We start from the raw sequence: 16,329 nt of genomic DNA, 5'->3' as shown, positions 1-16,329 counted from the left end.
TCAGGATCATTCACCTTCCTGGTGCTGCGGCACGACCTGCCTCCCCCTCTCCCCCGCACTCCTCCCGCCCCCGGTTAATCTGATTTGGGCTGGGACGAAATGGGAAAACGGTTGCGGTTTGCTGTAACCATTACACATGGCGCTTTTCTCGACCTTTACCCCCCAGCACTAAGCAGCCATGCTCCCCCCTCATTGCCCCTGCCCCATTCCCCCCCCTTGTGCCGCACTTAGTATCACCGCATCTCTAAACCTCTCTGGCACCTGCGGGCGCTCAGCCTGGGCTCGTGGACAGCTTTCAGGAGGCCAGGACCACTCCCCCTTTCTTTAGAGGACGTGTGTGTGTGTGTGTGTGGGGAGGGACCAGTGCCCGGTTTTTTTCCTGTGGTGATACGACATCACAGCCTGCGGGAAGCGCTGTGCCGGCAGCTACTTAAGTACCTGCCCGTTGTGTAGCCGAGGCGCCCACCGGCTGGGGTCTTTGTCGCCCTCTATTGGCTGCTCCACATGCCAGGCGAAGAGCCCACTACTGCTGCTGCCGGCAGGAAGAGCTGCTCCTTTAGTTCAAGCGCTAGACGCTCATGGTCTTGGCTCCAAAGGTCCCCACCACAGCCCGCCGGGGTGGGTCAGCATCACTGCCTGTCTCGCGAAGCACTTTAACCAGGGGGGGTGGGCAGCGTTAACCTACTGGGGAAACTGAGGCAAGGGACTTGCCCAAGGTCAATGGCAGAGCCAAGACTAGAACCTGCACGCTAGCTGCTGGACCTTGCACGCTACCTTCCGGGCACCTGATCGTGGTGGGGCATCTGCTGGGAGGATGCGAAGAGAGAGGACCGGTCACTTCCATTTTCTTCACCCTGCCAGGCAGATCTCTGGCCAGCGGCTCAGTGTAAGTCTCTTCTCTTGGAGCGTGTCAGCGGGGTGAGAAACAACTGGACGTTGCATGCGGCTGCTCCATCACCTTTATTAACGCTCTGGCCTTCCGCTGGGAACACGGCCTCACTGCCAGCGCGCAGGGATCTGCAGGACAACCACGGGGCCGTCTGGCTGAACTGGGCCTACAGGATTCTCAGTGCCCCGCCCAGAAAGCACAGCAAAGCCACTCCATGCCGCGGGGAGGGGTGAGGTAACAAAAGAGATAGAGGAGCTTTCATCTGAGACGCTGCGGGCACGAAAATTCCCTTCCCCAGCCCCTTCTCCGAGGGAGGGTCTATTTCCCTCATTCCACAGGTAGGGAAACTGAGGCACAGACCAGGGCCATGACTTGATCGAGGCCACAGCAGGAAGCAGTGGAAGAGCTAGGAACAGAGCCCAGGGGTCCTGATTGCCAGACCACCCTGTTCTAACCACTAGACCCCCCCCCCCGACCCCACTAGGACAACGCAAAGAACTACGGCAGAGGAATGGTCGGGGGAGGGGAGGAGGGAGATTGAATTTTAAGACGTCCCAGTCCAACGAAAGCTGAACGGGGTGAGCCTGATTGCGCTGGGCAAAGGGCATCTCTTTGCAGCGGCCGGCAGCAGAGGGCGTCCTCCCACGGCAGTTCACGCTTCTCCCACCCTTCGCTCCAGGATTCCTTCGCCAGGAATCACAGTTCAGCCCCCACGCTGCCTTGGTCATTTGGCCCCTGGGACGGGAGGTGTCATTTGCCGTACTTTACACATGGGGAAGCTGAGGCACTGTGGGGGGGGGGGGGGAGAGCAGGGAATTGTTCAAGGTCACACAGAGAGTCAGAATCTTGACTCCCAGTCCCTGTTCCTGGCCCACCTGCTCTAACCACTAGACTACACTTCCCCTCCCAAAACTTGGGCTGGAACCCAGGAGTCCTGACTCCTAGGCTGTCCTCTTCTCTCACCACTAGACCCCCCCCCTTGCCCTCTGAGAGCCCAGACGAGAACCCAGGAGTCCTGACTCCCATGCCACTGAGCTAGGCAGCGCCTTGTTTCATGACAAAGGTTCCCATTCCCCGGTGGTGGTGCCCTGCCCACAGCATTCCTGGGTCACCCTCCCACGCAGACACCCGGAGCCTAATTTCTGCTAATGAAATCCTCCCCCCCGGCGCACACACGAATCCAGCTGCTTGTGCTCAGCCTACCTGGCATGTTGAAGCGCCCGACAGGGGCAGGGGGCTCCGGCAGCAGCTGGCCGGACTGCGGCTGGCTCCCGCTGATCCGCTCCCCGCGGGGGGGTAGGTATCCCCGGCTAGAAGGCAATGACCTTTCCAGCTCTCTGCTCCGTGGATGGGGAAGGGCTGGGCGGGTGGAAGGGCAAGGTGCGAGATCGTGGCTTAGAGAGCCCGTACACACCAGCCCGGCCCAGCCTTTTCGGCTCGAGGGCCACCGTTATCATTTTTTACAACCCCGAAGGACCACCAGCCTCCGCCCGCAGCCCTCCCCCGCCCCCCTGCAGCCAGACAGGAGGAGTCCTCGCTGAGCTCCCGACCCCCTGGCTGCAGCCGGGAAACCACACCGCACGCATGCTGTAGCCCCGTGCACTCCACCTGGGTGCCTAGGCATGGCTCCCTTCTGCAGCGGGGGGGACAGGAGATCAGTGCTCCACGCCTGGCTCCAGCAGGGACCCCCGCGCCTATGGACCCAGGCGGAGCGCTTTGCCCTGCACCCTGCTCCAGCCAGGGGGAGGGCAGCGCTGATCTCCCATCCCCGGGGCTGCAGCAAGAGCCTGCATGGGTCTTGTAGCCCCACGGCAACGCGCTGCGCCTAGGTCCGTAGGCAGCAGCTCCCTTCTGCAGCCAGTGGAAGGGGAGCCGCAGGCCACTCTTGGCCCCCGGGCCACGGGCTGGGAACTGCTGTTGCACACGGACACCGGGCTGCCTCCGCCTGGGAGCTGCAGAGCCCCAAAGAACTGCAGGGTCCGTCTGTCCGACAGCCTCCCCATAGCTCAACCCGGCACGTCACCCGCCCCGCCCCACTCCCGGCTGTGCCAGAGGGGTCGGGTCGTAGTCTCTCCAGTGAAACAGGCAGCGTCCCGTGTGGGGAGGCCGCGGCTTTCCTGGCAAGACTGTGGAGTCCAGTGGGCTTGAGTCGCGGGGGCTGGTTGGATCTACAACCAGCCGGGGAGCTGGCCCAGTGGGGCTGGGCCGATTGACAGCCTGCAGTGAGCTACCCACACTGTGCCCAGGGAAGGCTCTGGTGTTAAATGCAGGGACCGGCCGGCAACACCCGATCCGACGCTGCCCCCACCCAGCTGAAGTCGGGAGCCCTGTGCTGGGCTTAGCGCACTTAGATCGTACACACAGCTGTTCCCTGTCACGGCCTTGGACTTCCCTCCCCTTACGGCTCTGCTGGTGCCCCCCCCATCCCGATCCCCACCCCCCAGCGCTATTCCTGCCCTGGGCTCCCCACACACACAGCTCCGCCGGTGCCCCTCGATCCGGACTTGCAGCCACCCCCTCCGGTCTCTGCAGTCGGTTCACACTCAGTGCCCAGCTAATCTAAGCGAGGGGAGCTGGGGATGTTTCCAGCTGGGCTCCAGGACCTGCCATTGCCACCAGCTTGGCGCGCACAGAGGCGGGCTGCGCCACGCAGCGGAGACAATTCCTTCCCTGGCTCCTTCTCTCAGCAAAGCCGAGGTGGCAGGTTGATGGATGAGGCTGAAGGAGCTCAGAGGCCGGGTCCATCACGGGAGCGGGAGAGGCTCCTGCGTGCGGTTATTGATGCGTTCCCGGCCAAGCTGCAGCGTGATGGACGAGCCGGGCTGGGTCTGCGCGCTGGGGAGAGGGATCGTTACAGAACAGCTGCCGTTTCAGCCTTCAATTAGCAGCTGAAGTTCATTTCACGCCTCACAAGGCGCTTGGCAGGAGGATTTTTCACAGGCCACAAAAAACCAGCCACAAACGAAGTGGGGCGGGGGTGGGGGGCCTTGTTTAAAGGGGAAATTTGGGATTTGCCCCAAATTCTTTTTAAAAAATGGTTTTCGGTTCGACCTGGAACAATTTCTTGTTCTTGGGAATGGACCGGGAACGGAAGAAAGCCGTTCTGCCCCCCGCAAGCTATGCTCACCCGTGAGATACACACTGGCCAGCCCTTTGGCTTTCCCGCCGCTCTGTCGACATCTCCCTCTGCGGCGCCAGCAGCACGGGGGGTGGTCTTCTAATCCAGGCTCCCCAAAGGAAGGTTTCCCCAGGAGCGGAAGCCCCAGGGGTAATGCAGTTATCTCAGGCTGAGGCTGAACGGCAGCAGGAGAAAGAAATAAACCGTTCCATCTAGTAAATATTATCACAGCACTCGCCACATGGTGCACCGTGGCAGTGCGTACAAAACGCTGGCCAGATGCTGGTCTCTTTATATATTTATTTTTTCCCCTTAAAAAAAAAAAAAGAAAAGAAAGGAGAGATTCCTAAGGAAAAGTCACAAAGGCCGGACCTCTCGGCCCCCCCCCCCCCCCCCTGCCGCTGCTCCTGCCAGGATCTGAAGTTTGGCTTCAAAGGAAAACGGTTTATTGGAAAGTTCCCTGGATTCTGTCATCAGAACCCACTGCTGGAGTGAAGCTGGAGGCCAGGGGCCTGACGCCCTGCGCCGCTCTGCAGCCATTTGCACCAGTGCAAAGTGGGCGTGAAACGCTGTGACTCTGACCCGGTAGCGTTTGACTTTGCGCCGGCATAAATGATGGTGCAAGGTGCATGACGCTGGAGAGTCAGTGCCCAGGTTTGTAGGTGGCCCTGTGGGTCTCCCTGTTGCATTAGAGGGAGTAAGCGTGGGCTCACGGGGGCGGCTATATCCCGACCCGTTATATTTCCCCAATGATCCCTACAGGACTGGGAATTTCTCCTTGCAAGAGCATTTAAAATTCTGTTTGCAATGGGGACCAGCCATCCCCGGCCCCGCCCCGGTAAATCACAATGGAACGGTCTGTTGCGCCAGGCACCCGCCTCCAAGAACATTCAGCCGGAGGAGGCCTTTGATTGGCTGAGCATCCCCTCGGTGTCTTAGGTTATTCAAATGAGAGCTGCGTGGAACCCATTCATAAAACCCGGAGAGGGGGGTGACCAGTAGGATGGGGGGAAAGGGGCTGCCAGAGTCACCCCATAGTGTTAGCGTGTGTCAATGACCCTTCCTACAGCAGGATTGGGATGAAAAGGACACACAGTGCACGGGATCGCTTTGAAGTTTGACGTAGAGGATGGACTTGTCCATCGGGACAGAACCAGAACCCTGGATCTCAGCCCCACCCCAGCCCCTCGGCCTTTGGGAGGTTCCAAATCTGAATCAAGAGCCAAATTTTTCAAGTGGCCCCAGCGCTATAATGGACCACATGCGCCTCCCCCCCCCCCATTCCCCACTACAGCTCTGAGACGCCCCAGCCCGGGCTGGTTGGAGTCCAACCTTATGGCTTGGGCCTGGCCCTGCTTCCAGGCCAATTCCCCCACCTGGGGTTTGGTCCCCAGGCTGGCTTCCTTTTCCCAGACCACGTCTCCCCAGAGGCTGAGGAAAGCTGCAGAGCCGAGAGGCCCAGCGGGGAAGTGCCTGGGAGCTGGCCCGGGTTCAGTCCCTCCTGGGCCCAGCCACCTGGGCCTCGTGGATGGTGCTGAATCGCAGCCATTCATCTGCAGCCTTCCCCCCCAAGGGTGGGGGACCTCGGCCATTGCCATGGTGGGGACCACACCTCAACAGAGGGCTGTCTCATAGATACCTCCCCTCCTGGCCCCCACCTCCCCTCCCATTTCCCAGTGTCTGGCCCCAACCCATCTCCCATTCACCCCTCCCCACCACCCACCTTCCCCGCCCCCCATGTCCCACTGGTCCGCAGCCACTCTTTTGCCCTTTGTGATCACAGAAAACCTCCGTGGGTTACCCAGCAGCTTGATACAAGGGGCATAGTTCATATGATGTTCAGCTTTTAACAGGATTCAGCAGCTGGGAACAAAGGAAGGAATCTATCCTCCGTGCCCAGGCTGGCGCTCTAAGGTGTATTAAATCACAGCCCCTGCCGACCCACTCAGCTTCCCCCTTCCCTGGCATGCAGGGGGATGGCTCTTCTCCCACCTGCCACCCAGCGTTGGCGATGCAGAGTTCCTTCCATGCTTCGGGGCTGGATTCAGAGCCCTGCTGGGTCACGCCTGCCGTGTGGCCGTGAGCCGTCGTCAGCAGAAGTGCCTTGGGCCGGGCGGGATCAGCTGCGCCTGCTCTGTTCACAGTCCGTAGTGGCTCAATAGCACAGCCAAGAATCTCACAGCGCTTTGCAACGGTCAGTAGTGTGATTCCCCCCATTTTACAGATGGGGAAACTGAGGCACGGAGTGGTAACGTGACTAAGCTGAGGTCACCTGGTGGCAGAGCCAGGGATAGAACCCTGAAGTCCTGACTCCTACTCCCAGCTCTGCTCTAACTGTGAGACAACCTCCCCCCCCTTCCTAAACCTGGGGGTAGAAGCTGGGGATCCTGGCTTCCAGCCCCTCCCGCTCTAACCATCAGACCTCTACTCCTTTCCCAGAGCCAGAACGAGACCCCAGGATTCTTGCGTCCCACCCGAGCCCAGGTGTTCTGGTTCCCAGATCCCCTACTTCTCACCACTCAACCCCCCCTCCCCCATCCCAAAGCCTTCCAAAGAACCCAGGAGTCCTGCCTCCCTGCCCTGTGCCCTAACCACTATGCCGCGCTGCTGCTACGCACGCGGTGTGCTGCCTCCAGGCAGCCTGCGCCCACTTCTGCATGCGGCTGGGCTCCCTTGCTGGAGTATCGGGTGCTGCTCTACCCCCCTCCCCTCCTCCCCGAGATAAAGGCAGCCGTAACTACGGTAGAGGACCCTACGGTAACTAGCTTCACTCCAGCACGAGGAACGCCGGGAGTTTAACTATACAGGGCTTTACAGAACAAAGCTAACAGAATCAGCCACACAATGGCCAGACATAAATGGGCCCGGGCGCCGCGCCCGCCCCCTGGTGTCACCCGCTGTCCGACGAGGTGTGGGGCGCTGTGGAAGGAGACTTCCGCCGGCACATGGGCGTCCAGGAGGACCTCTCTGAGCTGTACGAGATGGGGCAGAACCTGGGGGCGCAGGTCCGGGCCAGCTCTCGCTGCTGCTGGCTTATGGCTTGGCTGATGAGTCCTGGCAGGGCGTGGAGACTCAGGCCCAGCGAGTCAATCTTGCTCTCCAGGGTGCTGATGCGTTTCTCCAGGTCCTCGTTGCGCTCCTGGAGCTCGGAGATCATGTCGTACATGACGTTCTGGGTCTGTCGGAGAGAAGGGGTCAGGCCAGATGCCGAGCAAATGGGCTCACACCCAACACCATCTCAACAGGGCTCCTGGCACAGCCGCTCCCAAGGCAGCTGTGGTTGTTTAGGGCTCTGATACACGTCCCCAAGGGCTCGGATCAGCCCCAGGGACAGGGACGTGCCAAGGCTACACAGTGAGAGGCAGCGGAGAACCGGGGATAGAACCCAGGAGTCCTGACCCCCAGTTCTCCGCTCCAGTCTCCAGACTCCACTTCCCTCCCATAGCCCGGGGTAGAACCCAGATCTCAGTCTCCTCCCGGAGCTGGGAACAGAACCCAGGAATCCTGGCGCCCACCCCCTGCTCTCACCATTACACCCCGGCTCTCAGACGGCCGAGGGGGGACAACTCCTGGCAGCTCACCTTTGCCAAATCCACCAGCGTGTTCGCCTGGTCGTTCAGCTTCCGTTGCTCCATTTTCACGCTCCTCAATCTAGAGCCAAAGAAGCGACATTGGGTCAGTGGCCCCGTACTGCAGGGGGAGAGAAAGGGAGCCTGGGGCGGCCCTTCCCGAATGACATGCACAGCGCTCCAGAGCCTGGACCCAGACGCACAGCCATGCAGTTGTCGAATGAGGCGGCCCCGAGGGGGCCGATACCCTCACGCCTGGCGCACTTTTCAAGTCCTGTCCCGCCACGCCCTGCCGGAGAGCAAATCTCCCTCGGACACGGCTACGCCGCAGCACGCTCCGGGAGCTGGCGCCGGGCAAGCAATCGACCTTTGTGGGTGCCTGGGAGCAAGGAGGTATTTGAGGCCCCGTGGGGCTCGTGTGGGGAAATGGGGCTCCAGCCCCACTGGGGAGCACCCATACGACAGCCAGACGGCGGTGCTACAGAACCGCTGCCATGCAGACAGGCCTGGAAATGGGGCAGAGAAGCCCAGTGAATTTAGATGCCGATTCCCCCACCCTCTGACAGAAGAGGAGATGGGGCCCCCGGAGGAAGCGACGTCCCCTCAGAGCAGGGGCTGGGCTGGGCGGTTGAAAAGTGACCTTGGGGTGGTGCAGGGCTGACGCGGAGTGGGGAGAGGCACCCGCCATGTCACAGCTTAGAAGGGCTTTCTCCACCGGCCTGGCTTGCCCTGCTGCAGTCACCCGGGGCTACCGGCTGCACAGAAGCCCCTACTGCAGTTACGTCCCATGGCCGCACTCCCTCCCCGGCGCCTCCGCTGGGGGTCCCTTGCGCTCAACGCCGTGGGAAGGCACAGAAGCAAAAGGTTGGAGGCATCTCTGCCCCCCTCCCTGCACCTCTCTCTGCTGTCCCCATCGGCAGCTCCCTCCCCGGGCCTTAAACTGATCTCCACTCAGCCGCCCTGGGCAGTTCTCATCCCGCCGCCTCAATCCCTCCTCCGCCATGCCCGGAAACTCAATCCAAGGCCAGGAGGGTTGAAGGCGGGAGCTCTAAGAGGTTCTGGATCAGGCGTTCCACGACTGTCCTCTGGATCCAGCCCTGCCTTTCCTAGAGTGACGGGCGTTCGTTTCCCAGCCTTGCTAAAACCAGCCCTTTGCTGCGGTGCTGAGGCTAAAGTTGGCATAACGCCACTGCCAGCTCCCCCAAGAGCAGGATCTGGCCCGTGCGCTCTGGGTACGTCTACACTGCGATCAGGGGAGCGGCTGCAGCTCGGGTGAGTGGACCTGGGCTAGCCTGACTTTAGCTCGCCTGGCTAAAAACAGTGGGGAAGGGGAGGCAACGCAGACCCTGCCCCGGGTTGACAATGACTCGGGGGCCCAGGCTGGCTCGTCCAGCTTGCACCGGGGCACGTACAGCTTAAGTTTAGATTAAAGCTGGTGCAGGTATCTGAGCGGAGCCGCAGCCACCCTCTGGCTGCAGTGTAGACGCTCCAAGTGACTCAAGCCCCCAGCAGGGAGAGAAGCCCTGTTAAGCTGCTACATGGCTGTTAGCCGTGGCGTTCAGGCTGCTGAATTGATCGATGAGGGGGAGTCCACGCTGCAGACTCCCCCGCGGTGCAATGGACCGAGTGCGGATTCACAGGGCAGAAATGGGGTCTGAATTTCCAAAGTGTTCCACTTCAACAAAACCATGCACAAAACAAGGTCACATTCAAGAGTCTGGCAGCTCCACGGAGGTGACTTACTTCTGAGCTCTGGAGGGATCGGGCAAAACAAAGACAAAACACAACACGTTTTAATAACACGACAGACAACACGCACTGTCACGCTGGCCTGTGCCCTCCCCTGCCCCGCCCTAGCACCCCTACATCCCACCCCTGCATGCACAAAGGCCCAGAACACTCGCACAGATCTGGAAAGCGACAAAGCCAATTCCATTTAGTGCCTTGTCCCACTGGGGGGAAAAATGTCCCAAGGTTTTCCTCTGCCCATTTCCCCAGGGCTTCGATCCCTAACTGTGGTGACAGCCCTTTAAAATTCCTCCTGTCCTGCAGGCTGAGGTCAGGGCTCCATGGCTGAGGTCACGGTGATGGAGAGTGCAAGATGAGTTGAGATTTGAAAGGGACAGAACTGGAAGCTGATGGAAAATGAAGGGGGAAAAATTGGTGGAAAATATTTAGAAATTTTTTCTCCCTTTTTTTGGTCAAAAATTGAAAAGTTTCAGCCAGTCAGTTGGAAAAACAGGAGGGGAAAAAAAAAGGCAATTTGTAGAAATTGTTGAAAATTTGACAAATTTGAAATTTCAATCGTATTTGTCCCCTATTTTCCCCTCAAAATTGAGATGACATTTTTCATTGAAATTCAAAAGTTGGACAAGTTGTTTTTGCTGAAATTTGAAAATTTCAGCTAGCTGCAAAATTAGTTGAAAAACAGCAATTGGCAAACACTGGATTGTGTTTTCTTTTTGGTCAAAAATTTTGGCCAAATTTCATGGGAACATTTTGCAATTCTGACCTGAAATGTCGTCCCGTCGAATTTGGACACACATTTTTGGTCAACATTTGAAATTTCGATGAAGTTTGATGTCAGAATTTGAAATTGTGGGGAAATTTTCCCTCATTTTCTCAACCCAATTTAAAAAAAACCCCCCACCCTTTTCTTCCAAATTGCAACCTTTTTCATCCAAATTTTGGAATGTTAAAAATGCCAGCCAGCTTGTTTTCAATCCTGACCCTTTGCTTCCCCAATCTCATGACCTGCAAACTCCGGAGGGTACCAAATATGAAGCAGGTAAAGGTGTTGGACTTACTGATGGATGGCTTGGAGGAACTTACGCTGGTGTTTCCGAACTTTGGCATGCTCAGTCTTCTTCACCAGCTTGGTGTGTTTGTAGATGAGCCACGTTTCCCTGAGTACGTTGGCAGCAGCGTTTTTCACCTGGGGGAAACAGGACTAAATAAATATAGGAGTTACCAGGCTGCGTAGATTGGGCGTCCATCATGTTTTGAGCCAGACTGTAGGGGGAAATTCACCGTGGGCAGGAAGGCCAACGCAAAGCCTAGATGCTACATAAGTCACACCCCTGGAAATCCCAGAATCCTTTGTTTCCCAGGGCTGAATTTCACCCCCAGAACATGATGGCTGGGGTTCGTGGGGCGGAGGGAGAGTGGGGGCAGTGGGGGAAGAAACCAGCATGGGGAGCGGTGGTGAATCCTTACCCGCTTCGTTAGCTGTGTGTCCATCATAAAATTGTGCACGTGTTTTTCGGCTTTGGTGAGTTCCAGCTTCCGGGCGACCACAGCGACCACCAGAGCCGTGCATCCAGCACCCTGAGACCGAAAGAAGAAGGGGCCCGGGTAAGGGAAACCAGAACCCATGGCTACCAGGAGAGAGGGTGCTAAGACCGGCACGTGAAAAGGAGCAAGAGCTAAGGAGAGGATGTGCCAGCACCCAGCTGGATTTTCATAGGGACGTTGGGTGATGGTTACATTGACATCAGAAAAGTTTGCAGGGACCCCTGGAAACATGCCACGGGAGCCCACCCTGTTCATGGCAGCAGGGCGTGAGAAACAGGGTATTTCACCCTGGGCTAGGAGAAGTCTAACTGCACTAGGAGCCTCTTTCTGGCGACTGGTCTTTATAAGAAGATTAGAGCCTACTCCCACTGGCGGCTAAAGGAGTCACTTGTTTAGCTCAAGCCGTAACGACTGGTGCTTTTTTTCGTGCTGTGGGTTGCAGGTTCAAACCCCAAGCGGGGGAGGCGAGAAAAGCAGCAATAGCGCCTCTGTGTTGGCAGAGCTGGGTTTTGACTCAGCTCGCTCTGTGCAGTCAGGACGCCCGGGGCCAACAGCCTTCCCCGTGCCCCCCGGGGCTTACCATGATCCCAGTCAGCAAGCACACCCCCTTCCCGCAGTAGGTGTGGGGCACCATGTCTCCGTAGCCGATGGAGAGGAAGGTGATTGAAATTAGCCACATGGCTCCCAGGAAATTGCTGGTCACTTCCTGCTTGTCGTGATACCTGCCGAGCAAGGGGCAATAAAACACAGGTCAAGGGTCATCGGGCCCCTCCACTCCCCCCCCCCCCACGGTGCCATCACCAACGCACACCCCGACACGAGCATTTCAGAGTCACTCATCGGATCTTAATCCAACGCGGGCCACAGCTTGGGGCTGCCACGGGGCTAAACATCAGGCCAACGGGGCTTCTGGCTGAATGCAAAAAATACCAGGCGTGAATCTCTGCTCCACCACCCCAGTGCAACTCCTTATTTAGATGTGCAGCTCCTTTTAGACTGGCAAACGTCGTATGCTGGGCTAAGCGTTTGACCAACGCCAATGAATCAGTCGTCCCTGACCCCACGGGATGGGGGAGTGTCAAGTGCCCCATGTTAGACGAGGAAACTGAGGCACAGAGAGGGTGGCAGGGTAACTTACCCCAGTGCAGAGAGGCAGCGCAGTGATCCTTCTGGTGGCAACCCCTCCTGTGCTGGCTCCTCTGCCCAGGAGTTAATTTCACCCTCCTTGACTCATCCAGAGGGAATCGGGGTCCTGGCTCTCAGCTCAGTGCCTCAGCTCCTGGTCCGTACCTTTCTTTCCAAGCAGGTACATGGTGATTGCTGGGCATTACGGTGCCATTGAATCAGGGCTTTGCACCTGAATCCCTTGCACGGCCAGCTTCTAGCCTGTGACTGGTATTTAAAATTCCTCCCAGGGCTGCCGGGGCTTCCTGCCATGGTCTCAGAGCCACGTGTGACGTCAGATTTCGAAGGTCACGGCCGAGGAGAAGTGGAAGCTGGTTAAAAACCCGGAGCCTCTCCGAAAAGAGAAGCTTCCCCAGCCGTCACATCACCCCCCTTCACATCAACGGGGGTGAGTGTCTTCAGAGCAACGGAGGCGTTCTGCCAATAAACCTCTGCTGGCATCCGGAATGGGAAAGGCGAGCTGGGGACGTGTGGCCTCAGGTGATACGGCATGGCCTTGGCACCCGCCTGGGATCGCGGCGTGAAAAAGCAGCTAGTGGTTTGAGCAGCTGACTTAGCGGCCCAGGGACTGTCACAAAACTGACACTGCAGCCTGCTGTGCTCTGCGACCTAGAACACAAGGCATCGCCTCTTCCAGTGCCCGCCTCGCTTGCTCTGCGTCCTGCTCCTGGACAGATCAAAGCCCAGAGCTGCTCAAACGGTGTCCTGCCCTTGTCTGGCTTTGGTACGAGACTGATCTAAGGTCTAGGTTGATTTAAGGACTTTGCCCTGTTGCTGTGGAGGGGCTAGAGAATTGCAGGCGAACTTCCTTCTGTCAAGGGTGCAGATCCAGAGGGCTGCGTTCCCCAGTCGCTGTGTCAGCAGCGCACAGCGGGATTAAAGCGGCTGGCAAAGACCCAGGGAGAATCCGCTTGTGCAGGGAACTATCTGAGTGGGAAGGTGACTTCCCAATTCCTGCTGACACAGGAGGAGCAGAGCAGGAGAGGGTGGTGGGGGTGGTGGTGGAAGAACAGAACCATGCTAGACCTGATCCTCCACAGGGGTCAGGTTAGAGCTGCCCCCCTGCAGTTCCTGCCACTGGGGTACCGAGGGGGGAGGTGACAGGGGGCCAGGCCCCCGTCCAGGGGGTGAGGCTGCCCCATCTGAGCTGGCACCGGGCTGCGGGGCTGCAGCGGGAGAGGCAGGCACTGCATGGCGGGTAAATGCAGGGGGGAACAGAGCCAAGCCTGCATTTGCAACCCCCTGGCCTCACACCCCCTTTCCCTCCCTGCAGGTACAGACCCGCTCCTCCCCAGGGCAGCTGGGGGGTGGTGCCGGGACCCTTCCTGCCCTGCGCGGGGGGTGCGTGAGGTGGGAGGGATGCAAATGCAGGCTTGGTCCCCAGGCGCCAGAGAGCTTGCACTGGGGCCCGTCGGCTCAGCATCTCCCCGAGGTACCGCCCCCTCCAGTGAGCTGACAGTGACCCCGGAGATCCCAGTGTGCACAGACAGAGCAGTTCTGGGGAGCCCTGTGTACAACTGTCAGGGTAGCTTGGAGAAATTGTATCTGCGAATGAGCCTTGTCTCTTGATGTCATGGTGTGAGTGTGACACACAACTGCATGCGCGCAAGTGCACACCCAGGGGCCTGATTCTCCATTGCAACCGCTTTCACTGCGGTAAGTGACTGCACAAGAATCATTCCCAGGGTCGGTCTCTCTCTGTCACTCACACACGTGGCTCCATCCCATTGTCCTGGGACAATTGTCCCACTCCAGTTATTGGCAGCTCCGATTGCTCCAGGCTTGCACGATTGCATGTGACAGAGAGAGGGTGCGTGTGCATGCGTGTACAGGCTTATTCACACGCACTCACCTCCCGTGCGTTAGACACGAGGTCAGACTGGATGACCACGATGGCCCCTCTGGCCTTAGACTCTAGGAACCGTATGTGTTTTAAAAGAGGGATGCTTTCTGAACATTTTCCCCGCCAACTTTAGATGGCACAAAAGAGCCTCTCAGAGTCAGCGTGACACACTCTGAATGCTGCCAGGACTTTGGGGGAATGGGAAATGCAAACAAAGCTTCAAATAGAAACATCCGGAGCTTAGAGTTTTAAACAGGACAATCAGCACGAATGTAAGATGAAGAGGTGGCAGCTCAGGTCTGCTGCTGATTTGAATGTCTCTCTGGAGGTCGCTGGAGCTGCGGTTTTGCATTAACAGAGGGATGCTGACCACCTCTTCAAGCCTGTCACTGGGAACGGCAGCTCAGGTTCCGACGCTGGTTGAAATTTCACTTGTAATTGGCTGATGGGTAGCTGTTCAGGAGTCCCGGCCCAGGTTCCAGACACAGCAAAACTGGAGTAAGTTCTCTGGGTCAGCTGGGGCTGCTTTGCATTTACACCCAGGGCACTGAGATCAGAATCTGGCCCAGGCTGATTAAAAGGAAACAAAGGCCTGCAAATGGTCAGGCATTCGAAAGGACAGCTCCCCTGGCACCGAGCAGCTAGTGAGAGCAGAGCAAAATCCTCCCAGTGAAACCTGAAACACAACTCAACTCAGCCCGGGTTTGGGGACAAGTTATATCCCCTTCGCGCAGAGCTGGGGCGGAGTTATGCCTTTCAGAAGTCCACACGGGTAGAACTTCGGTTTCAATTTCAAACCCCTGAAAAGCCAAACCCATGAATTCATCAGAGAGCTAAATACCAGCGAGGGAGGGGCGTTATTGAAGTTAAGCACCAATGTGGACGCAAGGACAAATGGATATAAACTGGCCATCAGCAAGGTTAGGCTTGAAATTAGAGGCAGGTTTCTAACCATCAGAGGAGTGACGTTCTGGAACAGCCTTCGAAGGGGAGCAGCGGGGACAACAAACCGAGCTGGCTTCAAGACTGAACTTGACACGTTTATGGAGGGGCTGGGACGCGGACACTGCCTACACGGGCACGTGGTCGATCTGCGACTGTTGGCAGCGAATATGTCCAACGGCCAGCGATGGACACGAGTGGGGAGGGCTCTGAGTTACTACAGAGAATTCTTCCCTAGGTGTCTGTCTGGTGGGTCTTGCCCACATGTTCAGGGTCTAACTGGTTGTCATATTTGGGGTTGGGGAGGAATTTTCCCCGGTGACAGATTGGCAGAGACCCTGGGGTTTTTTTTGCCCTCCTCTGCAGCATTGGGCATGGCTCACTTCCAGGTTTAAACTAGTAACAATGGTGGATTCTCTCTCTGTAGGATTTACAGTCGCTAGGCCAAAAATCGCTCCTGGACCTTGTCCTTTTACCTTGCAGGTGAGTGTGACAGAGGCTATTGCTTAGACATTGGCACAAACACAGTCATCAGCTCAGCCAGACGCACTGCAGCACCCGTGTGTGGCTGACTCGTTGGATGAAGATAAATGGTGACTGAGCCGGTTATGGGACAGCATCAGTTTACGTACCCCTTTCATGACCACTTAGGGATAACGTTGGGAACAGGAGATCTATACAGCGATTGTGCAGTGCAACGATTCATCAAGGTGTGAAGGGGACGGGGAAATCAACCTGACAGCTGTGCAGAACACAGATGTGGCATGGAAGTGATATGCCAGGCACATGTATGACACAGCTGGCCAACCCCATGCCTCTGTCATCGGGCACATTCTATTCCAGCATTCGCAGAGGGGGGAGAAACTCGCACCTGATACAACCTCTTAGCAGTTGTTTAGCCAGGACATTTTGCAGATGGGTCTGAACCGGGGACAACAGAAATCTGCAGAGGGGGAGAGCAAAACATCTGAAAGGTGACACGAATATGAAGGAAAGTGCTTCATATGTTACCTGTGCCCTCGGGGAAGATCAGTAGAGAAATTAGTCTCCCAGTGACCTTGAGGGATCAATTCATAATAATTCTGCCTTTCTGCATCTTTTCTCCAAGGATCTCAAAGCACATTAACTTAATCTCGGTTCACAACGACCCCAGCAGGTAGGCAATATCCCCTATTTTGCAGGTGGGGTAACTGAGGCACACAGGTGGGGCAGAAACTCAGCCCAGATCAAAGAGTGATGCCAGGAATAGAACCCAGGAGTACTCAAACTCTAGCCAATCAAAAGGGTCAGATACCGAGTTAGCCAATCAGTGCAAACCATTTGAATCTACAGAACTGGGCAGATCTACCTATCTAAACCCGTCGCTGTGGTAGCTGAGTACCTGAGATCTCAGGAGAACAAGTCCTTGTGCACCACTTCCTGAGATTCCTGCTTGTGGCCGGAAATGTCACAAGAGGTGGCCATTCCTGGCGGGGTTTGCGCCCTTTGC

The 16,329-nt window shown here is 57.4% G+C and overlaps 1 protein-coding gene across 2 annotated transcripts in view; it reads right to left on the bottom strand.

Moving 5' to 3' along the window:
* Nucleotides 1–5,885: 5,885 nt before the first annotated feature.
* KCNN1 (potassium calcium-activated channel subfamily N member 1) overlaps nt 5,886–16,329 on the bottom strand; it is a 47,078-nt gene continuing 36,634 nt past the window's right edge. The window contains exons 5-10 of one of the 2 annotated variants that reach the window (XM_067559891.1): nt 15,712–15,783; nt 11,451–11,592; nt 10,793–10,903; nt 10,384–10,511; nt 7,589–7,658; nt 5,886–7,185 (exon numbers count right to left, since the gene is read on the bottom strand). In XM_067559891.1, the coding sequence (XP_067415992.1) occupies nt 6,898–7,185; nt 7,589–7,658; nt 10,384–10,511; nt 10,793–10,903; nt 11,451–11,592; nt 15,712–15,783 (811 nt within the window). In that variant the 3' untranslated portion in view covers nt 5,886–6,897. The remainder of the gene's footprint in view (nt 7,186–7,588; nt 7,659–10,383; nt 10,512–10,792; nt 10,904–11,450; nt 11,593–15,711; nt 15,784–16,329) is intronic. The other variant, XM_067559900.1, reaches the window with a different exon arrangement.

This window comes from Emydura macquarii, unplaced genomic scaffold (assembly GCF_026122565.2).
Source record: "Emydura macquarii macquarii isolate MOO-44397 ecotype Brisbane River unplaced genomic scaffold, CSIRO-AGI_Emac_v2 contig_306, whole genome shotgun sequence".
NCBI lineage: Eukaryota > Metazoa > Chordata > Testudines > Chelidae > Emydura > Emydura macquarii.
Note: the sequence above shows the minus strand (reverse complement) of the source record. Positions and strands in the feature narration are given on the sequence as shown.